The sequence below is a fragment of the Aedes aegypti genome, chromosome 3 (assembly GCF_002204515.2).
Source record: "Aedes aegypti strain LVP_AGWG chromosome 3, AaegL5.0 Primary Assembly, whole genome shotgun sequence".
NCBI lineage: Eukaryota > Metazoa > Arthropoda > Insecta > Diptera > Culicidae > Aedes > Aedes aegypti.
The window spans coordinates 212,911,572-212,938,580 of NC_035109.1; the positions used below are offsets into that span (position 1 = coordinate 212,911,572).

General features: G+C 36.9%; 1 protein-coding gene across 5 annotated transcripts in view; it reads right to left on the bottom strand.

Annotated features, from left to right (window-relative positions):
* LOC5570016 (N-lysine methyltransferase KMT5A-B) overlaps nt 1–24,714 on the bottom strand; it is a 54,026-nt gene extending 29,312 nt beyond the window's left edge. The window contains exons 1-3 of one of the 5 annotated variants that reach the window (XM_021853284.1): nt 24,614–24,714; nt 24,138–24,338; nt 5,557–6,406 (exon numbers count right to left, since the gene is read on the bottom strand). In XM_021853284.1, coding sequence (XP_021708976.1) covers nt 5,557–6,406; nt 24,138–24,147 — 860 coding nt within the window. In that variant the 5' untranslated portion in view covers nt 24,148–24,338; nt 24,614–24,714. Of the gene's footprint in view, nt 1–5,556; nt 6,407–24,137; nt 24,354–24,500 lie in introns of all 5 variants that reach the window. The other 4 variants (XM_021853285.1, XM_021853286.1, XM_021853283.1 and 1 more) reach the window with 4 other exon arrangements.
* Between the last annotated feature and the right edge of the window lie 2,295 nt (nt 24,715–27,009).

Consider the following 27,009-nt stretch of genomic DNA (forward strand, 5'->3'; position numbering starts at 1 on the left):
AACGTCCATGGAAAAACTCCTTCAATCCAAGTTCATCCTCAACTACCGCTTTGGAGAAATACAGTTGCGGAAAGTAAAGAGCACAACCCAAAACTCCAATGACAATCCAACTGGAAAGCCGACCCAAGAGAAATCTGAGGAGGCCTCTAGTAGCATCCCACAATCAACTCCCACCATACAGGCTAGCTTGTCTTCCTCTGATGGAAAAGATGCATGTTTGACCTCACTTCCTGGCCTAAGCGGTGTCACCTCAATGGCTCCCAATAAGGGCAGTGGAAATGTCAAAAGTGTAAAATTGACCACAGGGGATAAACCAGCATGCCTAGGTAAGGGAAAGGACAAAAACCAAAATCTAAGACATCCCCCAAAATCAAAAGTTGATGATCCGCAACATCCAAGGAAGGAAGGCAAACGTCCGGAAAATGCGGAACGCCTCAGCAATGATTAAAATCCTCCAAGTGAATCTCCATCATGCTCAGTGCGCAACAGATGTGCTTTGCAGGAGGTTCACAAAAGAACACCTTTCCGTGGCTCTGATTCAAGAGCCATGGGTCAACAAAACTCGAATACAAGGTATTCAACTAAACTCGTGTAGGTTGGTATATGATGACAGCCAACTCTATCCCAGAGCAGCTATTCTAATACGCAATGATACTAAATGTTTTCCAATTACTGAATTCATCAAAAGGGACATCGTGGCGGTCAGGATGGAGGTTTCTACTGCTAGGGGCAGTACTGAGATCATTATGGTTTCGGTGTATTTCCCTGGCGACGCAGAAGACATTCCTCCTCCAGAGATGGCTGCTCTTGTCTCTTACAGTCAAAAACACAACATCCCCTTCGTCATCGGTTGTGACGCCAATGCTCATCACCTTGTATGGGGAAGTACAAACACAAATATCAGAGGTGAGCATCTTTTGCAGTTTCTTTCCTCCAAAAATGCAATGTCGGTGATAAGCCTACATTTGAAAACATCTTACGACAAGAAGTCCTTGATCTGACTTTATGCAGTCAATCCATCTCGGATAAAATAAAAAACTGGCATGTTTCTAATGAAATATCTATGTCAGACCATAAACATATAGTCTTCGAGTGGGAAGGGGGTCTAATGATTCAAAAGTCGTTTAAAGATCCCAAGAAAACTGATTGGGAAACCTACTCAGCTATTCTCCGTTCTGAAGACTATATAATAGAGCCGAATATTCAGACTATTATACAGTTAGAAGCAGCTTCGGATTCTATTAAAAACAAAATTCTAAATGCTTATCAAGAGAGCTGTCCGATCAAAACAGTTAGTTCTAACAGAGATGTTCCATGGTGGAACTTCAACCTTGATAAACTCAGAAAAACCGCTCGGAAGGAATTCAACCGAGCCAAACGCACTTCTGATTGGAGTCTATACCGCATTGAGAAAACTCCCGTAGCTGCTCGACTTCATAAAACTCTTTCGAAGGATCACTCCAATGGTTTGGGAAGTCTTCAAAGGACTGACGGTTCACTCACTGTGGAACCTCGTGAAACACTGAGTGAAATGGTAAGAGTTCACTTTCCTGATTCATTCCTACAAACGAGTCTAAATGCTGAAGGTGCCAGACTTGACATCTCAGTTCCACACGGGTTCCTATCAGGGGATTCAGGAACAAAAAGGGGCGCAATAAAGGTTGCCAAAGAAGCTTTTACTCGCGATAGGGTTGTTAGGGCAGTGAGATCTTTCCAGCCATTCAAATCTGCTGGCATGGATGGAATCTTCCCAGCGCTTATCCAAAATGAGGAAGAGACACTGATTCCACACATGGTAGAAATTTTTAAGGCAAGTTTAGTTCTGGGACACCTTCCAAACGATTGGCGTCAAGTTCGAGTTGTCTTTATTCAAAAATCAGGAAAAAAGGACAAAACCAACCCTAAAGCATTCCGACCGATAAGCCTATGCTCGGTAATGCTTGAAATCATGGAGAAGGTATTATGCGAGTATATAGATTCTAAATTTATGAAAACTATGCCTCTTTCTAAATCCCAATTTGCTTATCAAAGCGGAAAATCAACGGTCTCAGCACTGCACACGCTAGTGAACAAGATCGAGAAAACCTTTAATGCAAAAGAAATCGCTCTTATAGCATTTCTTGATATTGAGGGCGCGTTCGATAACGCTTCTTATTCGTCTATAGGTTCGGCAATGTTGAGGAGAAACTTCGACCCATGCATTGCAACCTGGGTACATGCTATGCTAGCAAATCGACAGATCTCATCTGAGCTGAGTGATTCGCGCATTACTGTAATGGCTACAAGGGGATGCCCTCAAGGGGGAGTACTCTCTCCCTTATTGTGGTCATTAGTGGTGGACAAACTGCTAGATAGCTTAGAAAGAAGGGGTTTTGAAGTTGTTGGATACGCAGATGACGTAGTCATTATTGTACGAGGCAAATTTGACAGCGTTATTTCATCAAGGATGCAAATTGCTCTCAATCACACACTCTCCTGGTGTCAAAAAGAGAAACTAGGAATATACCCTTCAAAAACAACAATTGTACCGTTCACAAAAAGACGAAAGGTACAACTCCACCCTCTTTTCTTGAACCAAATACAGCTTAGCTTAGCTTAGCTTAGACTGACTACACATATCAATGGTTGCTATTCCGTGATTGACCGAAGTCAGTGAAAATGCACAAAGAATCAACTAGAAGTTCGGCTGGGATTGGCCATAATCTTCTTCAGTGTGCATAATTCAGTGCCTCTATTTATACAGGGTCAATAACGGCGCCGGCCACGTCCTTGCAGTCAGGTGGGATTGGGGGAAGGAATGTTAGTGTGTAACCTTTGCTTTTTGGAGACCGTGTTTGCCTCTGCATCTCCACAAAGGCTACTGGGAGGGATGTTTGTTAATGGGGAGGATCGTTGGGTCATAGGATTCACTTTGATAAGCGATTAGACCATGATAAACAATGATTTGTGAGATATATACATACTTATACGTAAATATAATATTTTCATTTGATATGAACAATTTCTATGTAGAGGAAAATAATGCCGACACTTGAGGTGACGAACCATTCAAAGTTTGTTGAACAAATACCTAAATGTAACATTCCTACAGCTGTCAGGACGAAAGCATGTGTTATTATATTTTACTCATTTGAAAAGAAACAAAAAACTCGATTGGTTGGGACATCATAGAACACTCTTATTATTATGCCGACACTTACAGTGGCGAACCATCCAAAGTTTGTTGAATAAAGTGAACCTTTCGCAAGTCTACACTTGTAGTGTCGAACCATTCAAAGTTTTTTTTAATTACAAAAATAAAGGTATATAAAAGGTGTTCTGAAAAAAAAAATGTTAAACATAAATAAATCATGAATCAGAGTTTGTGTCGACACTCACAGTGACGAACCATCCATAGTTTGTTGATAAATCATATATTTTATAGATTAGAAATAGTAGCATGAAACGAGCTCACCAATTGATCCGTTATCCTTGACTGAGCAGCCACAATCCACTTTCGGCTTCACTCGTTTGCTCGGCTATAAAAAAGCACTCAGGAAAAAAAAAATAAGCGCGCGACCCAAAAAGAATAAAAAAAAAACTGTTCGGGCTTTCTTGACGCACTGCCCAGGAGCAAGCGTCAAGGTCGAAGGATCAAACAGAACTAACCGATCGCGGCACTTTTTCAGTTACTCCAACCGAACTCACCGATCACGCCACTTTTTCACTTACGAGACCGACGCGCGACATGTTTGATCCTGCCCTCGTCGCTTGCCCCGGGAAAAGCAAGTGTCAAGGTCGAAAGATCAAACAGAACTAACCGATCGCGGCACTTTTTCACTTACGAGACCGACGCGCGACATGATTGATCCTGCCCTCGTCGCTCGCCCCGGCAAAAGCAAGTGTCAAGGTCGAAAGATCAAACAGAACTCCCTCTTTTCTTGAACCAAATACAATTAGTTTACTGTTTACTCAAATGAGGTCAAGTATCTTGGCATCACACTTGACGCAAAACTAAATTGGAACACCCATCATCAATTCATAAAGCTGGATGCTGAGAAAAGTGCTCTTAGGCTAAAACGATCAACAGTCTTACTGTCAGGGGACTTAACAGGTCACCTCAGTATATTAAACGAATTTTCGATAAATCCTATTGTTGAGAAATGTAGTGACTGGATGGAAAAAGTGGTAAACTATGACTCGCCATTCACGGTGGTCTTTCCTTTTCGTGAGGAATGGGAAGAAGGTGGACCCACCATTTCACCGGGATCTATTAAATTCTACACAGATGGTTCAAAAATGAATAATTTGACAGGGTCTGGAGTATACGGACCGAAAACCAAAATCTCTGTCTCTTTTGGACAGTGGCCTACAGTTTTTCAAGCAGAAGTCTATGCAATCAAGGAATGTGCGCAGCTGTGTCTGAAAAGAAATTACAGACATGCCACCATCTGTATTTTCTCTGATAGTCAAGCAGCGCTTCAATCTTTGAAGGCTTTCACTTGCAACTCAAAACTTGTGTGGGAATGCATTCTTGCACTGAAATCCCTAGCTGAACGCAATCGAGTTAAACTATATTGGATCCCAGGACATACGGGTCTAGAGGGTAACGAAATTGCCGATCAGCTAGCAAGGAATGGATCAACCAATATGTTCATTGGTCCAGAGTATTTTGGCATTTCAAACTCTGCACTAAACACGGAATTGAACAACTGGTTGTTCGATCAAATTCAATCAAATTGGAATACAGTTTCCAATGCGAATCAGTTCAAAAGGTTCGTAACAATAAACACGACACAAACAAAAAAACTTATAGGTCTCAACAAAAGGGATCTCAGAACATAAATCGGTCTAATAACTGGTCACTGCCCAAGCAGATACCACTTATACAAGATCGGTGTCGTACCAAACACAAATTGCCGTTTCTGTGACGAGACGGACGAAACCTCACAACACCTTCTCTGCTCTTGCAGTGCACACATCCATCCAAAATATTTGGCAAGCACTACTTACAGCCAGCTGATATTTGGAACGCATCCCCCAGGGAGGTGGTTAGCTTTATTAGGCTGATCACGTCAGATTGGGGGAACTACAACACTGCAACCTAGGACTTGTGCCCATCAATGGCAGATGGTTCAAAGTTCAGTCAAATGCGCAAAGTATTCCGGAGGCACATTTGCTACTGGAAAACATTGTGTACAAAGAGTAATAGGGTATATCACAATAGTCCTAACAAATGGACGCAGTGATCCCACACCCGACAGAAGAAAAAGAAGTATTCCCGAAGAAATCTCTTGAGAAATTATCAGAATTATTCTTGAAGCACAGAATCTGAGAAGAAATTACTGAATAACTTGGGGAATGATCGCGTAATAAAGAAAGAATAAATGAAGGTTTCTCTAGATCCTTCAGAATTTTGCATCAGATTCATCAAACAGACCATTTTATTTATAAAGACACTTCGGAAGCCTTCCATAAAAATAGAGACTTTTAAAAGACTTGCATCCTATTATAATTATAATATGTAATAATAAATAATATGTGATTAATTAACAGCATTACGCAGTCAACACCTACCTTCGCTTGGATTTCACGTTCCTCCGGGTGGTCCTCTTGCTCTGAATGTTCAAGTGTGCCAGTGCCGTAGACGGGCTAGCCACGAGTGGATTCTTCACCGGCGATGGGCACAGAATGCGATGCGGAGTTGCTGGTTTTCGACGCTTCCCGTCGGCCGATCCCACCGACTCCAGGGTGCCTGTTGGCAAGATGACCACTCCGCTGTCACCGCTATCACATGAATTGCTGTCTTGATTTAGGAACGTCGTCGAGTCAATTTCCGTTACTTGTGTCGGTTTGGACAAGTCCAGTGCGTAATCCGACGCTTCGATTTTGATTGATACTGATGCAGCGGCACTTCCCCACATCGGGTCGCATTTGGGTGGCGAGAATTTACTTTGGATTTCAGTTGACAGGAACGAATTTTTAATGACCATGCGGGACTTGTCTGTGGGCGTCTTGTCGAAATTCAAACTAAGCACCGGTTCCTGCAGGAAAATGTTGCTTGCCGGATTGCTTTGAATCATGCTAAAACCAAGTCCTCCCAAGGCGTTTCCACTTCCGCTGGCCACATTCTCGAACGAATCACACGTATTATCATCGGTAAGATCGATGAAATTGTGTGCTGTGGATGATGATTTACTTTCTATCGGAGCCGAAGGTTTACCGGTCGTCAGATATTTAGCAATTCCATTAATCTTGGTACGACCTCCGCGTAGAACCATTGGAGCGGCCGCAGATGTATCATTGCTGGTGAAATGTGACAAATTGTCGAACTTGAAATCTTTGCGTTTAGGACTGGCTGTGTCGTCGACTGCGGAAGAAGATGTGAGTAGATGACCCGTTGGGTTGGTTTGGCGAGTTCGACGTCCTGTTGATTAGAATGGGAATAAATTTTAGTTCCTTTTATAGAGATAAATTAAGGTATACGAATCGAAATTAGAATAGATGCGTCCGAAACTAGCGATAGCCGAATGATTATTCGGGGTTTGATGGTGTAATAATTGTATACTGTCCAGATTCGCATAATTGTTCAATTTATATGAAATCTCATCTTCTTCTTCCTGGCGTTACGTCCCAACTGGGACAGAGCCGGCATCTCAGCTTAGTGTTCTTATTAACTGAGAGCTTTCTTTGCCAAATGACCATTTTTGCATGTGTATATCGTGTGGACTCGCTTTATTTTTTCTACTCACCTAAAATTTCCATACTGAACAAAAAAAACAACACAAAGGTGAATTGTTTTCAAACCCTAAAACTTTTTATAATGTCATATATCCTCTTGAAAAAAAAACTATGATAATTAAAAAAACTTAAGAACTTACTTAATAATTGTTTGCTACTAAATTGTTTTAATGATGTATTTTACAAAATAGTATTCCAGTGGAAAATGAAAAAAATATTACACAAATAAAAATAAGGTACCTTGCCCCTGCCCCCACCTGAATAATGCAATCGTTAAACCGACTATTGCTACAACCCCCAAAAAGTTTAGAATCACTATAACAGCAAAATCGCCGGTAATTCTAAACTTTTCGGGGTGTTGCAATATTGAACACAGGTGTTGCAATACTCAGTGAAGCGATTTCATACTTTCGATGGATAGTGTATGTCCAGGGCAGGCAATTGTCAGCATCGTCACAGTGCGATGACGAAATGAAAAAAGACATCGTCATCAGTGTTGCCACATTTTTTCAGATTCTCGTCTGTGTTTTCGGCTGAAAAAATCTTATTTATCTTAAGTTAACCTCTGTGTCAAAAATCTGTGTCGCAATAAAATCCAAAATTTTATTATTTGTTCAGGTTAAATAAACTTTTGCGAACGTTTTATGAGTGTTCTTGGCATGTCAACAATTTTTAATTTGAACTTATTCTACTAAAAGTAAGTTAAATATGCATAATTGTAAAAATCTAAAATACTTAAGTTTTTGAGAAAAACTAAACAGAGTAATGGTATTTTTGTTTAAAATCTTCCAAAATGGCAGGGTGAAATATCCTAAAATCTTAAAAATATTTTTTATCAAAAAAAAAAAATATCTGTAGGCTTAAACAAGAAAAAATCTGTGTAATTACAGATAAATCTGTGTATGTGGCATCACTGATCGTCATCCAGTATAATAACTCTGGTCGTCGTCTCGTCCTCGAAGAAAGAATGCACGACGAACGTCAATCCAAAATCGTCAACGAACAACTTTGTCTTCATTCCGTTCGCTCCCCTTTCTCAAATGAAGGAGGCGTTTATTGCCATCCCAGAATTGCTTGTATTGCCGATTTAACCCGTACTCCTCAAGCTTCAACAATAGCTCTGTTGGTAAGCACGTGACGTTGACGATACAGAGATCGTTTGTTCAATTCCAGACACGTTTTATTTTATTTTTGTTTTATTTTTACAAAAAAGGCTCATAATCTATCGACGCCACAGTTCATAATTTTAGTCGGCTCAGAGCTCCCGAACGAAGATTCGACTATAACGAAGAAGGTTTATTTGTTCGTCATGACGCCGAGCCTTTGTGGCGGACCAGTGCACCAAATCGTCATGCAACGCTGGTTGAGTGACGATGACGATTCTTTTTTAGTTTCGTCGACGACTTTTTCCATTTGACGGTGACGATTGTCTACCCTGTGTATGTCGATCATATGTAATGCATCGCTTAAAGAACTCACCAATACGTATCGGCTTGTCCATTAATTACATTAGACAATTTTTGGCGCTTTTCATCGTTTCCTCCTGTTTACTCATTTACAGAAATGAAATTCCCTGATATTTCCAGGTTAAATAACTGAAAATTTATTTATTATTTCGGTTCCGAAACATTCAAACAAATCATCTTATGATACATTTCAAAGTATTTTTCACTTCAATAAAATAAACTATCTTTTTGTTCAAAATACGTAAACAGAAAAAAATGCTATTTTGTTTCTATTTCCCCGAAAATTATGCATGCTATCAAATGATCTGAAAGTGCCTTTAATAATCAAGGTCAGATATAGGGTAAAAAATCGAACTTTAGGATTTCAGATTTATGGTCATCAGCGACGCACTCAAAAAATTTCTCTGTATTGCGATTTATATTTTTGCATACATGATGTCTTGGGGAAATCAGGGCTGGAGTTCAATCACTTCGTCTTGGAAATAACAACTTTAGAGACCTCTTAGCTGAATAAAAAAAACAAAAAGAAACCTAACAGGAACCACGACATGAGAGTACTATTCCTCATTTAATCAGGCATTCCTTTAAGAATATTTTTATGACTTTTTTTCAATTCCTCGTGACATTGCGACAAATATAACTGCTCTTTTTGCTGTAGATTTCTTTCACATATTACTCCAAACATCTCTTCAGAATGGGATTTTTCATGAACTTTCTAAGTAATTCTTCCATGTTTTTTTTAGATACTTTCATGAATTCAATCAGACATTTTTCTAAAAATCAGGAATTTCTCCAAAATTCGTTCCATTTTTCAAGAAAATTTAATGTTTTTCAGAGATATAACGATTGATTTCTTTAGGACTTTCTCCAACATTCCCGTTTAGAGCATCTCCAAAATTCCTTCAGGAATTCCTACATTTCTTTTCTAATTTCACATAGACTTTTTTTCAATCATTTATCAAGCGATGTCTCCAGGGAAAGGTCAAGGAAATTTTTCAGATTTTTATAATCTCTGAAAGATTTCTTGGATTCTTAATAAATTCTTTCTTTTTTTTTTTTGTCGGTAGCGATAGGGGTAGTACTGGCACTCTTAATCTGCCCTAAGCTCCTTCCCAGCATTTGCTTTTATAAGCCTCTATTGCGTTCATCACACAGACGTTCCTAAGCAATGTTGCTCAAATGGTCACTGTGTACCCTAGCAGCAATCAGCCCTTGCCGTAGTTTTGCAGTCTAGTAGTTCAGACTACTATCAAACTATGATAAGGCCTGAAATGCTACTAGAGTGGTTAAAGTGAAGAACGAAATAGTTTTATTAAAAGGTCCTCATTCCCCATTTCATTTCATCACTCACTATCGTCACTTTTATTTTCGACACTATCACGTATATCACCGATTATCACTCATCAACTTTCGTAATAAACTTCAGATATACTTTCCATTACATCACTTTTCACATCACATCATTTTCATATAAATTCATTGTTATCACCATTTACCATCTGTTAGCATTACTAAGTAATTAAAAGATATTCTATTTAAATGTATCATTGTTTTTGTTGCTGAAGAGTCGTTACTATTCAAACTACGATTTAGCACCATGATCAAGAAAGTTACAGTACAAAAAATCACTTCGATCCATTCTTCTGCACTCGCTGTCATTATAAACACTTTTATCATGCACGTTTGAAGAACTATTCAGAGAAATTATTGCACAATGTATTATGGCCATTATTAAATTAGTAGAGTTCACATCATTATTATTATATTTTTAACAAAACTATCCTAATCACTTCCACTTTCATTTTCAAATTTTCATCACCATAGATTTTATTATAAAATCACTATTAGCACCTTCACAATCACTAAATTTAATAACGACGACAGTAACGCACAGTTCCACCAAACACCCATTCTTATGTTGCATTATAAAACGATTGATCACACGTTGGCTTCGAAACTTAACCACCATTGCTGATTAGTACAAAGGATGCTACAGCTCGTGTAAACGAACTGAAACATCAACAACCAGCACTGGTTTATAAGTAACTAATGAGCCCTGGCGGTCCCTCCGTTCGAAGAGGACCTGATAATATGCCGAAACATATTAACAGATCCTCCGCCTGAATGCAGCCGTTTCATGATAAATCATGAACCGTTAGAGGTGTGCCAAAGTATTGGGAAGGTGATATGTTTCACAGACGGGTATTATTATGGTGCACCTTCTACTTTGGCACCGTCAAACCCTGTGATCGTGGCCAGGGTTCTTAATAAATTCTTTCTAGGATTTTTATAATAAATTTCTAAAGACTATGCTGCAGCAATAATATTTTAATGGAATATGAAGAACTTTTGATTTTTAGAGCAATTCGTTAGAGTAATCGTAGATAAATTTTTAAAATAATCCTAGTGAAAATACCTGGAATACTGGAGTTCGTAGCATTGGAATGATTTTCTGGACTGAATTCTTAAGAAAAATACTGCAAGCATCCTTTGAGAAAACGTTTTATAACATCCCTGAACTGCCCATAACTGCATATTTGTAACGTTCGACAAAAGTAGGCATTGAGTAAATGGCATACCAAGTGTACATTTTATGGCAGTATGGGAAGAAACTAAAATTTCTAAAAATTACCAGGAATTCGAAAGTGCTTATTTGAGGCTGAAATTTTGTACAACTCATATCGCATACTAGGTGAATTGTCAGAAAATAATTCTGATTGAAATTTCATTGCTATCACATTACGAGGCTCATTTATAATCTCAATGTGACTGTTATGCGGTTATAATTACCAATGTGACAAAACAACTTGGTATTTTTTTCGGATTTTCTAGAACAATCTCACAGATTTCAGTAAGTCGATTAAAAGTATTTAACATTTGATGACTCTCCATGGTATTAACTCCATTTTGTCAAAAATGTCGAATGTGACTGTTTTGCAGTTATGGGCAGTGAAGAAGTTCCTGAAAGTATACGAGAAGTTTTCTCTGGAGAAGTTGCTAGAAATCCTAAAGCATTCTTCGGGATCTGAGACAAACATCATGAGGAACTTGTGGAATAGTCTCTGAAGGATTCTCTGAGCGTCTAGAATTTCGCACCAGGATTCAGAATAAGGCAAAAATTGACTTTAAAAACAATTTTGTATGGAACAATGTGTATTGTCAATTAAAAATAGATACTATTCAAAGACTTGCATGAAAATAGAGACCAATACTCTAAAAAGAGACCTGCTTACCTGGGTACTATTTTTAACCTTTCGGTCGTCGCGCGAATTTTTGTAACGCGAGTAGTCGCGCGTTGTACTTTGTACAACACCCTTGGTTTTGCGAATATCTCAGGAGTCTGACCACTTAGATAGATGACGTCTTCGGCAAAATTGATCAGTAGTTTATAGGCTATCGTTATTATAGCCAAGCAATTCGGGATTTGGCCACTAGGCGGCGCTTTTGAGCATTAAGCTTTTGTTTCCCAGATCTCATGATCCCGACCACTTAGAAAGATGGCGTCTTCGGCAAAGTTGTTCGGTAACTCAACGACTATCATTGTTTGAGCTAGTTGATTCAAAAAGTTGCCACTAGGTGGCGCTAGTGAGCATAAAACATTTGTTTTACAAATATCTCAGGAGCCTGATCACTTAGAAAGATGGTGTCTTCGGCAGAGTTGTTCAGTAGCTCAAATTATTTCTTTTTTTGTAATCTTTTTTTTAGAGATTTATTAAAATAATGTTAGTCCCTGAGCTTCTGAACAACTTTGCCAAAGATGCCTGTCTAAAAAGTCAAGATCCTGCAGTATCCGCAAAACAAAAACTACGCCGTCACTAACGCCGCCTGATGGCAAAATATCGTATTTTTTGGCTCAAACAATGATAGCCCTTGAGGTACCAAACTACTTTGCCGAAGACACCATCTTTCTAAGTGGTCAGGCTCCTGAGATATCTGCAAACAAAGGTTTCATGCTCACTAGCGCCGCCTAGTGGCAAAATTTTGAATCAACTAGCTCGAAAAATGATAGTCCTTAACTTACTAAACAACTTTGCCGAAGAAGACATCCTCCTAAATAGTCAGTATCCTGGAAAATCTGCAAAACAAAAGTAAAACTTCCATGCCCACTAGTGCCACCTAGCAGTCAAATTCCGAATTAAATGAGGTACCATCAGATAGCGCTTCACCTCCAGAACAACTTTACAAAAGACCCCAAGTTTCTATATTATCTGGATTTTGAGATATGACGATTTCAAATTGTGGTTTTCTCGAACCGTACATAGTGCGTTCATTATTATGCGACTTCCATTTACATTTGTTGATTTTACCGTATTATAAAGGGTCATACTGTGAATAAAAACTGTCGAGTATTGTTCTTAAGAAGATTCTTGAGGAATACATTTTGGTTTGGTGTCGATAGATATCTTTGTTGCAAAATGATAGCATGTATATCACAACTGTTGTACAAAGTACAACAGAGCGACAGCCCGAAGGTTAAAAACCTGTTGAAAATGTTTGCTCTTTTCCAACAAAGTTTATTATTTTTGTAGAATAGGCAAATACATTTTTGTAGAACTTGGCAATCTTAAATTCTGCAATATTGGTTTAACCAATGCTTTATGTTGAGCAAATAAAAATGAATATAAAATTAGTATAAGGAGTTGATAGCAGCGCAGCCGATTTTTTATCGATCAGACTTTTTGCCTCAAAAGGACATATTCTACCATGTATACTGATTCAAAACAATTTTCCTGATTGTGGCCGAATTTTTCCGGATTTTTTCCAGGTTGAATAAAATTCCCTGATAATTTCAGATTTTTCTAGGTAGTAGACACCATGTCCAACCATTATAAGATGTTTTTTAATTTGTCATCTAGTAAAATTATTCATGAAACCAAAAATATATAATGCGCACCTACATTTTATTTCACGGCGAAGTTTTTTTTAATTCGCTCTGCAAGAAAATTAGAAAACAACGATGCCAGTACTGCTGACGTAATCGTGCAATGAGCAATTTTTCATCTAACTATCTTGCTCTTACCCTTTCGTAAGAGTTTAAACTTCTGATTTAAGCCATGTGTTAGAAACAGGTCTTTCTGAAGCAGTCACAAGTAAAAGTTGTGATTTGTATACTACATTGTATTCCTGAAATATGTTCACCCCAGAAGAAAAAAAATGCAATCAGTAATCTTTTAAATTGAATCAAGAGTTGAATCTATTCAATCGTGCTTTTTTTACCGTGTTATTTTTTCGTTGTACCATAAACCGGGGTAACTTAAATAGTTTTTGTGAAAAAAAATCTAATTATTTCTAAATTTTTATTTCAAATTAAAAAAAACAAGCAATGATATCTTAGATATTTTATTTTGAACATACTTATAATTTTTCGTATAATCGAAAGTTCAAAAGTCGATTTTTGTGTTGTAACTTTGATGCTGGGTAAGTAAACACATGAAATTCTACAGCCAAACTACTGTTTCAGATCATTGCGGTTGAAACTGCATAGAGGATAATGACATTAAAGAACATGGATTAGATTTATTAGATTATGTAATGAAAACATAATTTTTCGGGAAAAAACAGGTTCGAAATTGTTTAATTGAAACAAACAAGACAAACTCCACTATTAAGTCAAGGAGAATGGTATAAAATCATAAAGGCCCTTTCACGAGACGTTTCAAATCAGCTAACTTGGAAGCTTTTTGAAAGTTCTTCTATGAAAATGACAGGCCCGTATATGCACCGGTCCTCCACCGATGTAAACAAATGCATAGACGGACCTGTCACATGAAAAGGCCTGCTGAATTAACATTGACTGATTGTTTTGTAAAAAGTGTTGTTACGACTACGCGGATATCGGAAATTTGGCGGATCTGTCGTCGTAATGAAACGTCGTAAATTTACGAATCATGCTGTAAAAATCATCATTCAGCATGTTGCGTAATAGTTGTTTACAGTTCATTGTTCAGCTACTAATGTTACTCAGGTAGTCGTATATTTATCCATCGAGGCTTGCCGTGCTGGATGATTAGAACTAGTGCTGTAAAAATCGTTTTAGCAATTTCTCATCGTAATAGGCTGTTTTTCATCACGCCAATCTGTCATGAAACGGCCTACTTTCCTGCACTTAAGTATGCAGTGCGGGAATAGTCATTACGCAACTGAAACCAGTGCTGTAATGATTCATTACGCAACGCTTTCTCATTACGCAACTGTTTTGAGTTGCGTAATGAATCATAACGCAACAATTTTTCAGAAATTGTAAAATAATGGTGAATGCATTCCGATATAATTCCTAATACCCTCAAGTGGTCTACTACGAAATTGCAAAAAATGTTGTACGTAACTCGTTGCAGAACTCGATTTTTACAGCACGTGTCGTAAATTTATCCTACGAGGCTTGCCGATCATTCTGCAACTTGTTCCGTACACACTTAAATTATTTTACGGATTCCTGTAAAATCTCAACAGCTGAACGGTTCGGTAAAATATATTAACGGAGTACGGTAAATTTTCACAGTATTCGGTAAAAATTCACCGGAATCCGTAAAATTCCGACGAAGTTACGGTGTTTTATTTCACCGAACTGTTCAGCTGTTGAGATTACGGTGAAATTCACCGTAAGAGCTTAGTGTGTTAACTACTATTTCTGCAACTATTCGAGTTTAATTTTCTTATGCAATTTCTGAAAATTGTTGTGCAATAAGTTGCGTTATGCAAAATAGTGCAGCAAATTAGGTCGTTTAATGACTGAATGGCATGATGAAAATAGTCCGTCCATTAATTACTTAAGACATTTTTTGAGACTTCCCTCCCCTCCTCCATCGTCATAAGTTTTTGTATGAAAATAAAAAAAAATCTTTCCGTTGGCGAGTAAGAAGTTAAAGCACCTCCTCTTTCCCCTCATTCGGGACTACGAAGCTGCTGATGTTTTCTTTGGTTTTCTGTGAGAAAAACAAGGAGATATATTTTTTGCTTTTTTTTCACGCACACGAGGTTTTCCATAAGTGCGAGTGCTTTGTAAATCTCTTTTTGTTTCGTAGTCGCAAATTACCACTTACGCAATAATTGGCCGGCCCCAAAACTGCTCAGTATGATGAGAATCCGACCAGATTCACATAACAAGATTATTACACATTTCTTACAACTGCAGTTAAAAATAACAGAAGTTGATATCATTTTGTTATCAAGATGGCTTAGTTTTTAACATGTTATATTTTTTATAATAGATTTATAACACCATTTGCTATATTTTTGACAGTATAATAACACTCAGGAGGAAAATTCTAAGTTATGAACAGTAATATAAATTACCTATAATTATTTATATTACATTACGTGCGTCGCTTCGAAGATAAATTTCCGCATGTCTAAAATTCCGGTTTTCAAACTGAATTGATACGATTAACAAACAACATCGTATTTGTCTGACCTTCGATTCGAAGGCTGTTGATCACAAATTTTAGTGGAAATCTAAATGCCATCATTAAAACTATCATCTAAGCTAACCCTTCCAGTTACTCAATATGACAGAGTTTAAATGGCGGCATCGGCGAGATGGACCAACCAATGGTCTTAGCCTGTCGAGTACGACAATCCAAAGAAAAAAAAAAAAAAAAAAATGGCGGCATCCGTTCCCCATCGTCCCGAATACTGTTGCTGCCTGTCCTCTATTCTAAAATCGCATCAGTCGAGTCGAATCGCATATTGTTTGGTGCACTGTGGCTGCAGGGGGTGCCCAACGTATGGCCCGCGGCTCATTTGGTGCGGCCCGCAAACAGCCTGAAGTTAGAATCTGTTTCACGCGAATATTCGAATATTTTTTTTTATCTTCGATTTCCAAAATTTAATTTTCAAATTTTAAATAGTTTTGAAAATATCCTAGATATTTGTTTTTTTTTTCATCAAAATTCTGCATAGCATACACAATAAACCGCGTACGCACCATAATTTTCACACCTAGGGTTTTTCTGTGCGTATTTTCGAAAAAAAAAGTGGAAAAATATAATTATCTTCAATTTGATTCCAATTTTATGGAAGAATTATATTAGGTATGTAAACAATTGTGAAAAATTCAAACAAAGAAAATATTGCTGTGTGGGTTTTTGGCATGCAAATCCAGTCTTAAGGAGCTTGAAATGCGGTAACACAAAGTAATCAAAGAATACTTAGCAACCATGATCCATATCACCGCCAACCTAGCAAAGAAAACCAATCTTTGACTTCGCCTTCCTTGTTAAACATCTTATCGCGTTTGGTGTTTCCGCATTTGATATTTGTGTTTCAAACGCACACAGCAATATTGCAATATTTCTATAGCCAAATGCGCAATGTTTGTCGGTGCGTATTTGTTTATTTATTATTAGATATTTCAAATATTAGGGTAGAATTTTAGCATGGCTTTGCTTTGTAGCCGCAGACTCTAACCACTCGGCTAATGCAGGCAGCCGTCTCTGCCATAAAAGTACTTTACCTTCCCACATGAACTGGTATAGATGTAGGGGTAAAGGCATTTTGACTTCAATTTCAAAGTAAGTTATCCTGCGTATTATCGGTCTGCATTCTGAGATATCAATTTATTGTAAATTATTATAAATTAGAGATGATTTTATTCAAATTTGAAAACAGCATATCTGATAACGGAATTCCCATCAAAATCTAATTGGCCCTTTCGTACATTTTTAATTTTATTTTTTTTTTTGACATTAAATAGTATGATTGTCTCACATAATTGGTGAGTTTTGTTCAAAAAATATAAAAGAGCCTAATGTAATTACGTTTACGCCCAAAATTATTTGGCAGTTAGCCGTCAAAAGTGTACTGATGTCTGTCAAACTAGGGTACCTTTAGCAGTATCAAGGTACCAAATGCAGTACTAGAAGTAGTACCCAATCTGAATCCAACTACTATATATCTTTAATTAGTCTCTGGTTTAATCAAAGGTTATACTGGAGAGGCCTTCCTGAGCCAACTGGTTAGAGTCCGCGGCTACAAAGCAAAGTCATGCTGAAGGTGTCTGGGTTCGATTCCCGGTCGGTCCAGGATCTTTTCGTAATGGAAATTTCCTTGACTTCCCAGGGCATAGAGTATCATCGTACCTGCCACACAATATACGCATGCGAAAATGGCAATTTAGGCAAAGAAAGCTCTCAGTTAATAACTGTGGAAGTGCTCTTAGAACACTATACTGAGTAGCCGACTCTGTCCCAGTGGGGACTTTAATGCCAAAAAGAAAAAGAAGAGAAGAACTGGAGAGGCCCAACTGAAATCATGTTCAATCCAAGGGCCATTTTCAATTTTGTGGGCCACGTTATAGACTATAGACGTTCGACAGGATTATACTTATAATAAAACTACTACAAAAAAGTAAATGAGTTTGAAATATGATAACTTAGTTCTGATTACAAAAGCTCGATTCAGAACCATATTAACAGAACCTTCGTTCATTACAAAATCATATACATGGTATATGACTTTGTAATGTGAAAAATATCGGTTTATATTTAGTTAAACGATGGTGAGGCCACTGCACATAATTCAATTCAAAACGAGTGGTTAGACATTTTTCAAAGGTCTTGTCAAAGGTAAGCTGTTAACATCAGTTAATTTTTGATTACAATGTTATTATTTTATTTACATAGATTTCAGATTATGGAACAACTTTGTAAGAAATTGTATCTTGTTTGTTGAAGAATTTCGTTCCTAATTCGATGCAACTATGAACTTTCAAGTTCTGCTTGTCGTTATGTAGGCAAATTATTTTATTTTGCAGGTAGTTTTGGGCTTGAAATTCAAGGATATATTATTTCAGGAATTGTTTACCTATCATACTACAACTAAATTCCCTCTGCAATTATTGAAATAGTGGTGGAACTATGATATGACTTTGAAGATAGTTAGTGCGAATACCCGGACGATGAAACGTTTAAATAATGGCAAAGTATTCGATCCCTTCGAAATCACTCTAACAAAGAAATCTATTTTATGAATTTATCTAACTTTGTATTGAAGACAATATTTCAAAATAAATAATTTTAAAATTTACTTGAACGTTTTTATTATTATAATAAATTTTCGAGCTGTTTAGTAGAATACCTATAAGTAAATGAAAAAACCGAATTTAGTACTATACCATTTAATTCCACTAGAGTTTGTATCCTTTGACAGATACGCGTATTTCGACCTCAACTGTAAGGCCGTCTTCAGTGTCGTGTACTAGAGTCGACTTGAAGTCTCGACTAGAAGTCGAGTCTAGTACACGACACAGAAGACGGCCTTACAGTTGAGGTCGAAATACGCGTATCTATCAAAGGATACAAACTCTAGTGGAATTAAATGGTATAGTACAGAATTTGTTTTTTTCATCTAGTGGTTTTTATTATTATTGAAATTTCATGTTGGATAATCATACAGTCGAAGCTCGTTATAACGACAACTTTTATAACGACGAATGCTCTCTATAGCGACATTTTTCGGTCCCATGAAAAACATTTTGATGTCATAACTATTCTTTATAACGACTTTTCTCTATTGCGACGGCCCCTTGCGATGTCGTTATACAGCGCTTCGGCTGTATATAGCAAATGCCAATTGGAAACCCGTTCATTGTTATTAAAGCAACAGTTACAATTTAATTTAGTTTCACATGAAAGGTATATGATTTTGTCTATGATACCAACTTTCATTGGATTTCATAGCCATAGTCTTTTCGATTGAAAACTATGTGATTTTCATAATGAACTCTATCTATATGAAATCTGAATCAAGAGTTATATGAAAAGCGTTATGGAAAAAAGCTATATGTTTATTGTAATGATTCGAATATGAAAAATTGTTGGAGTGTATGATTATCTTCCTTTCGATTCATACACTGAACCAATGAATATAATGAAAAGTATTAAAAACATCACATACATTTAGAATACAGGTATGTTCCGTTTTTATCAACACGGTCAGCATTTTTCAGTTGACAAAAACGGAACAGTGACAAAAACGGAATAATTTTCTTAGACAAAATATTTTACAAATTTGAAAAAAAAAATGCAGTTTTGTCAGGATAATACACATCTCCATCATATAAATGCACAGTATTGATGTTTAAAAGCTGTGAGGAGCATTTAGATTGTTCATTTGTAAAGGTTTGTAATGAAAGGTGATTGCAGACTCCTATTAATATCAATATATTTTTGTAATAAATCATAAATAGTTTCTTGGTTAGAATTGCAATAAATGTAATATAAAATATTGAAACGATAATCACAGAAATGTCCTTTTCACCATAAGGTGCTTCATATTTGTAAAAATGACTACAATGAAGTGGGTCAAGCTGATCATTATTTTTTTTTAATAAAGTTTTAACAAGAAACAACTTTTTTTCTACAATTCTTCATCAACTTTCTGCTCCTTCTTCTTTATGGCAAACATTACAACCAAGAAAGAGTATTTTTCTGAGCTTAGTGTTCTTATAAATACTTTCGCAGTTATCTACTGAGAGCTTTTTTGGCAAGGCACATTTTTGCATTTTTGGCCACACCCGATTGACGATTAAATGTGGAGTTATGTTGCGAAAGTTTAGTAAGCTAAAAGGAATATTTACGGTTTCCTGCGCTTTGAATAGCCAACATCTTATCGATAAAATTATTGTGGTGATCTTTCTTCTAAAGTTATTACTACCAATATCGACAGGGACGCACTAATCACCAATCTAGAACAGCGCCACCATCGCCTTCTAGCTTCACGTTAGATCACGAGTATACTGGCAATTAACTAACCTAAAGTTTTTTATTTAGTTCTTTAGTTTGAACAATTAAGGACTAGGATTCTGATGCATGGACAATATCGGTGTAATTCCTTGGCTTTATCAATGGATCCGATTTTGACTGATAAAGGGGCGCGCCTGTGGAGAGTAGACTGGCCCAGCTCAGTATGGGAGAAAAATAAAGTTATGTAATTCCACGGGGCACCCCCCAGGATTATTCCTTAAGATTGGAGGAAGACTTCCTGAAAATTTCAGCTCATTTGGTCGTTCCATGAGCTGGCGCAATTGAATTGAAGTTAATATGGGATTTTCAGCTCAAACACATGGGAAACAGCACATCATCTCCTGTTTGGGTCAGCAAAATTGTTGATCGCGTTCGATTGTACCCAGAATGTCAAAAACACTACTTGATACCATAGCGAACAATATTATAGAAGGTTATATGATGATTAAAATAGAGAAAGTTGGTGTTTTAACTATCTGAAGTAGATTTGCAATATTGCTTAGTTTTTGTTCAACTTAGCTGGGTGGTAGCCACTAAGCGCATCATAGCCACCTATGACGCTGGGCGAGCTGCGGTGCAAGGTACATGCATATATGTGATTGTAAGGAAGTGCTGATCTAAGCCTAACTTTCAACAACTGAAAGGTTTATGAAAATTAGCTTAAATCCAGATACAACCTTCTGCAACTATGTTCATTAGGGTATCAACTAGTGAATTTGTCATTCTGGGCTCAATTGAACGCGATTAACTAGTATACGGAACGAAACAGTGATATAGGGTCAATTTTCAATATATTTGAAACGAATATTCCATACAAACTTCGAATTGAATGCGCCAGCTGGGGGAGCAACCAACTGATTTGAAATTTTGAGTGTACCCACCACATTCTTCAAAGGGTATAAACAGCGGAACCTTTCAATTAGAATCCTTTCCTGCGATCAAGTTAGGAATTACAACTGTAAGAAAACCGAATACTTTATCACTTCTTAATAGTGATAAGGTAACACGACATGCACTAAACAAAGGACACGGGATATACTAAAATAGATCAAATCTTGGTCGCTGTGGTTTATGTTCCGAACAGAAAAAAACCTAAAGTTTTTGTTTCTTGTTAAGTAAAAATAATGTTAAATACTAGTGGTCCCGTTGAACTTCGTTTTGCCATCAAGTAGGCTGCTGAAAAATGGCCAGCAATCTTCCATACAAAATGACAGAATAATTTTCAATTGTTTTTCCAGTTATTCCATAGAATTTCACAAATCGTTTCCTTCACTCCAACAAGTCATGTATTAGCCTGTTCAAAAGCCACTTCGTGACACAGAAACACCATTCCATTTTTATTTATGTAGAAGTTCATCAAGCTCACAAAATTATAACTTTTCGGTAAGAAACTCTTTTGTAAAATTTTATGAATAAGCGTATGGCTATTGGTATAAGACGCCTTATTAATCTTTTAGTCTCCATGAGGTGTGACGTGGAAACGTCCAACATCAACAGTTTCTCAAATTTTCAGCCATTTCAGCCCTTTACACTCTTTCTCGATGCAAACTTAATATATGGAGATTCCAAAATTGTCTATAAATTGCTTAGCTTTGGGTTCATTCACAAATTTCATAACGCAAAAAATGACCATTTTTGACACCCACCCACCCCCTTGTAACACATTTTGTAAGAATATTTTCCAAATTTTGTATGGGCTGTAACATCTCGAAGACACCCACCCACCCCCTTGAGCGTTATGAAATTTGTGAATAGGCCCTTTGCTGGACCTCTTCCCCTACCCCATGAAACAGGATCTAATCAATGGCTGTTGGCTATAATTTGTGCAATGCTATCGAGTTTGAGAGATAGAAGATAATGTCCAAAATATGACGGGGTCGACAATCTTATCAAAAATAAAATAAACTCTGTCATGTCTCTTGCCCTTGCCCAAAAATTCATGAGTTTATTCCCAAGTGGGGTCGTCCAATAATCGCTTGAGGGCTTATGGGGGTAGTGGGGGGTTGTTTGAGATGTCTTACGTGCCATACATTATTTTTTCATACAAAAAATCATACCAATCGAAAAATTGTCAAAACTATCTTACGTAATTGATGGACAAATTAACACATAAAATTCGTTGATGCCATGTTATATTAGAAAATGGAGAGGTCTCTGCAACTCTCTCAATAACGTATTCAACTAATCAGAAATTCCCGTTGTTGCTAGCACGTGGCCAGAGCATCTCTCGATTGTTGAAGGATCATTCGATCTTGTACTACAGACCATGGCAAGTTTGAAAACTCAAATTGATTAGCGCACAAGAAGAAGTAAAACCTTATTGAATCCTAAATGACTTGAAACCTACCATGTATCGTAGGAGCGCACCATTAACAAAATGTCGAAAATTCAACTCCAATGCTATTTAAATTGCTTCAAAATAAGTATTTAGTTTTATTCTGAACATTTTGAGAATTTAAATAAAAATCAATTTTTGTGTGTTGATAAAAACGGAATAATTTGTTGACGAAATCGGAATGTGACAAAATCGGAACGTGATAAAAACGGAACATACCTGTAATGGAAATCCTATCAATGTTATAATGAAATTCATGTGAAAAGTACATAAACCTCATTATAATACCCTATCATATTTATTGATTACTACTGTGAATTGTATACGAACGAAAGCCATATATGTTATCAGATAATGATCATGTCTCGCATAATCTGGGATAACACCCAAAAACCATTGGTAACCACGTGTATAGTACGTTGTTTCCGAGCAAATGAATGAATGACCATCGTAACCAACACCACTGACAGGTAGAGAATGATCCTTTCTTCACCATAGCGTTGTAACTCCATTCAAATTTTAAGAAACAACGAACTACACACATGGTTTCCAATGGCTTTTAGGGCGAGATCATAAGTTATGCGAGATGTGATGCACAGATGTGCAAAAAATTAGCAATGTTCTCAAGATGGCGTATTTGGTTGATAACATTTTAGTTGGTTTAGGATTCTGCAAAACTATGTACAAACTGTTTTGTGTTTCAGATTGATTAACGACAAATGAAGGTAAGTTCAATGTTTATATAAGATAATCAAATATAAATACGTATTTTGAATTTCAAATTTACAGAGAGATGAAAATAGAAATCATTATAAAAACCCAGACTTCCGTAAGCCGCAGACGATGGATCTTGGACGAAGAAAAAAACTGACTTGGAATCGTATATATTGCACAGTGCAAGATATGAAAATATTATACAAAACATGATAACGAATCGAATAAATAATTTAAAGACAAATTAAGTTTTAAGTTGCATTAAACAATAAGAATAAGAATCACTAACGAAATTAATAATTGTCATCTGCATTTTGCATGCAATTCATTAAAAGATCCATTAACTCATATATATCTTTCTAATCAAATGTATGTGTTTCACCTGATGAATGTAATTAAAATGATTTAGCAAAAGTTCATGTTGTAAACTGATGAACCTTATGTGAGCTGTGAACTTATGTGGAAAAAGATTATATGTGTTTTCAAATAAATCTGACATGATTACTTTACATCCCTCTCTTTCCCTCCTCCGGAAAATCTGAAAACAACGGTGCCAGTTCCTGTCAAAGTTGACAGGTACTGGCACCATTGTTTTCAAGTTTCGTTGAAGAGCGAAAGATAGAGAATTCCGCCGGGAAATGCCTTATATTAAAAAAAATGGCCCGCTGCCGCCGCCCAAAATAATGTTTGTTTTTGCGATTTGGCCCGTGGCTCAAAAAGGTTGGACATGCCTGGGCTATGCGCTGCCTTAAATGCCTTCTTATTTTTATCAAACTTTTGTTTTTAGCGCTCTTCCCGCTTTTTGCTGTGTGCGTGAGATCTACAATTTTTTCACCATCCCATATTTTCGACTAAGCGCCAACTTTTAATGAAAGAAAAAGGCGAAAAAAAATGTTCGAAATTTTAACTATTGATAATTTGAACATGGTTTCAAAGTTATGTGTATTAATTTAGAATAGTAAGAACACTATTCATATGTATTTAAAATTAGTCGAAAAATAACTTTCTACTTTGCAAGCAACCTATACTAAGCACACGAGACATTGAAAATTCTCATGATTCAATTCATAACCAAACAAAAGCAAAATTGATGAACTTTTCTCGAAGTGCAAGAATAACTCTTTGAAAAAATAATTAATAAGCTTATTGACTATAACTTACCTTTAACCATGATTCCGGGTTTTAATAGGCCCGCAAATTGCTGCCGTCAGAACTAAGAGCGAACTGATTTTTCCTTTTTATTCACAATTTAAGCGCCACCATTTACGTTCTTTTGCTTTGTACAGATATTTGCAGTCCCGCACACGAACACTGCTTTGACTGGCCCGTATTTATTTATCTCAGGCACGCACACCACCAAAGCTAAAAGACCAAAAACTGTACAGGTTGAATCGCAGATGGCTGTGAGAGCCTCGGGAAAAAATATACGCTTTGCCTTCTTTATGGCGACGGATTGCTATTAAGATGTTTAAGTCCACTTTTACATCCAATTGTAGCCTTTTGCTACAATTCGATGCAATTCACCGATTCCGGACATCTTTTCGCAAAGATTGGACACAATTTAACCAAAAACACAACACTTTTTCTCGCGAATTTGACGGAATGAAAATTCTATTTAGAAATCCACTTTTTCTTACTCTGCCTCCACCATTTATGTGTTCGGTTTATCATCCACACAGCGAAGGGAAAAGTGTTGTGTTGTGTTGCGGTTGCATTTTCGTTCAATTATGCTGTCAGTTTGAAGTTGATGTGCATGTGTGCTGTCATTTCAACTGTCATCTCCGCCGGGCGTCATGCAAAAAATATGTTCCTTACGTGCCGCACTACAAATGTTTTGCACAGTGGGAAAAGGTGTACGGGAAAAAATCCGTGGTAAAATTAATTATTTTAGCTGACTACGCCCTGGGAGGGAGAAACCGATACGAAATTTATGTACGTCAAGGTGAGCCGAGATTCTGCTGTCACGAACTGTCACTGTGAGCCCAGATCTTGAATAATGGACAAACATGATAAAAGCGCGTAAATCATCAAAACATATTTTTGCATTTTATCAAATGTGACAAATAATCGATTGAAAAGCTATTCATGCTGATTCAAAAATAATGTCACGATAGCACCTTTTATTCTGATTGAATAGAAAATATTCAAATACTAATAATTTCACTTTTTCCAATAAAAACGAAAATTAACTGCATAGAAAACTGTGGCCCTTTTTCCATGTTTGTCCAGAAAGATCGAAGGTACACAACAAAGGAAAACTAGCGATTTTCATCAAGTCTGCCTTGATTGTCGTTGGCATGTTGGAGTTTTCTTGCAGTTTTAAATAACTTTGTGTCATATTTCGTGTGTAGTATCGGTGCTTCCCACCCAGACTACGCCCATTCTTAAAACTACAATAGAAATTCAGACCATTTTACTATGTTTACGGTTCACCCCACAGCATTACTGGTACATCTGACAGAAATAATTTACAACAATCTACTTCCAACTACAGACATGGTAAAATCAAGGGCATTTCCGGTGCGAGCGCTTAAGTTAACCCCCTAAAATGGTAGTTTTAACCGCACAATAATTTTGCGTGTGGCAGTGACGGAATGCGATTTTTATGTTTCTTAAATGCTAATAGTTGGTGAGTTATTTCAAGCTGTTGAGCCCTTTTGATTTGTGCCCATAGACGCCGGCCGACGCTGATGAGGCCTGTGAGTTGACACCTTTGTTTACTCTAAAATGTGTTGAGGCCTTCTAGTTGTGGCTTGTTTATTCATCATCTTCAGATATGGCCTTTTGAAAATCATTCAAAATTGATGATGACATAAGAAAATTGAAGTGTAGAAGAGTGTTAAGTGGAGAAGTAAAGTACAGTGGGGATTCGCTCGTTGGGGGTTCACTACATGGAATGACTCCCCAAGTAACCACGAAGCTGTATATGAATACTTTATGTTTGCTCTCAGATTTTGTTTTAAAGTGACATAACCTTTAAGAGCTTTTGTTCGGAATTTGGCGGAATACACTAACGTCTCGTAGCAGCTTACAAGCAGCTCAAAACTGCAATTTTAATATGGTCATATAATAAGTACATTATTACAAATTTTGTTCTGACTTACAAGATAGTTTCTCCTGTTGTTCCTCTTGCAATGAGAATTCGGTCAGCCGTCTACCACGGTTCGTTACGGTAAGTCTATAGAATTGGTAAATTAGTTTTTTTTATAGGATCATGCACCTACTTACTCTTTTCTATTAGATGGTAATTCTAAATACAGTAATTACGCAGCGTATTAACTGGGACCTTGTCGGTGCACAACCTGCTAGCAAAACCGTTATGTTATAATGAACGATCAATAAATTCACCTGCTTTACCAGTCAGCACCTATTCCACTACTAGATACACTGTAACTACCGTATTATTCCACTATTTACAATAGAACAGTATAATTTTATTAAATTTCAGAAAAATTTAGTTTTAACTTCAACTTCGAAATGATCCACACTATTGTTTTCCTTCTAAGGTTTGTTTTGATTATAGCTTCCACCTACACGCAAACAAATTTTGTTGTATAATCTACCGAATCCATGGTAGAATTCTAGGGGAAAGACACTAATCAATTTCGTTTTAATTTTCGTGCGATAAGACCCTATTTCATTTGATTTTCTGAGTTATCTCCAGATTAAATCCATTTTATCGGATTTTGCACATTTTATCGATTATCAAGGATTTTAATAGTTTTTACTAATTTTGTGTGTTCTGCTGAGTAATGTTCACAGTAAAATGATAATAATCGACAAAATCCTAAATTATCCCAAAAATGTCATTTAATGAGCATTATCCTATTGAAAATCACCAAATAAATATCGAAATCTTTGCTTTGTCTGTGTCGGTGTCTTCGCATCAGTCATGAAAATTGACGTTTCTTCCCCCACGATAGTAAACAAGTGCCAGTGGCCGCTGCAGTCGCTGCGTAGCACGAAAATCCTTCGTTGGTATGCTAGCCTTGCAAAATGCAAAACTTCACCGATTTAGATCACAACTATTTTC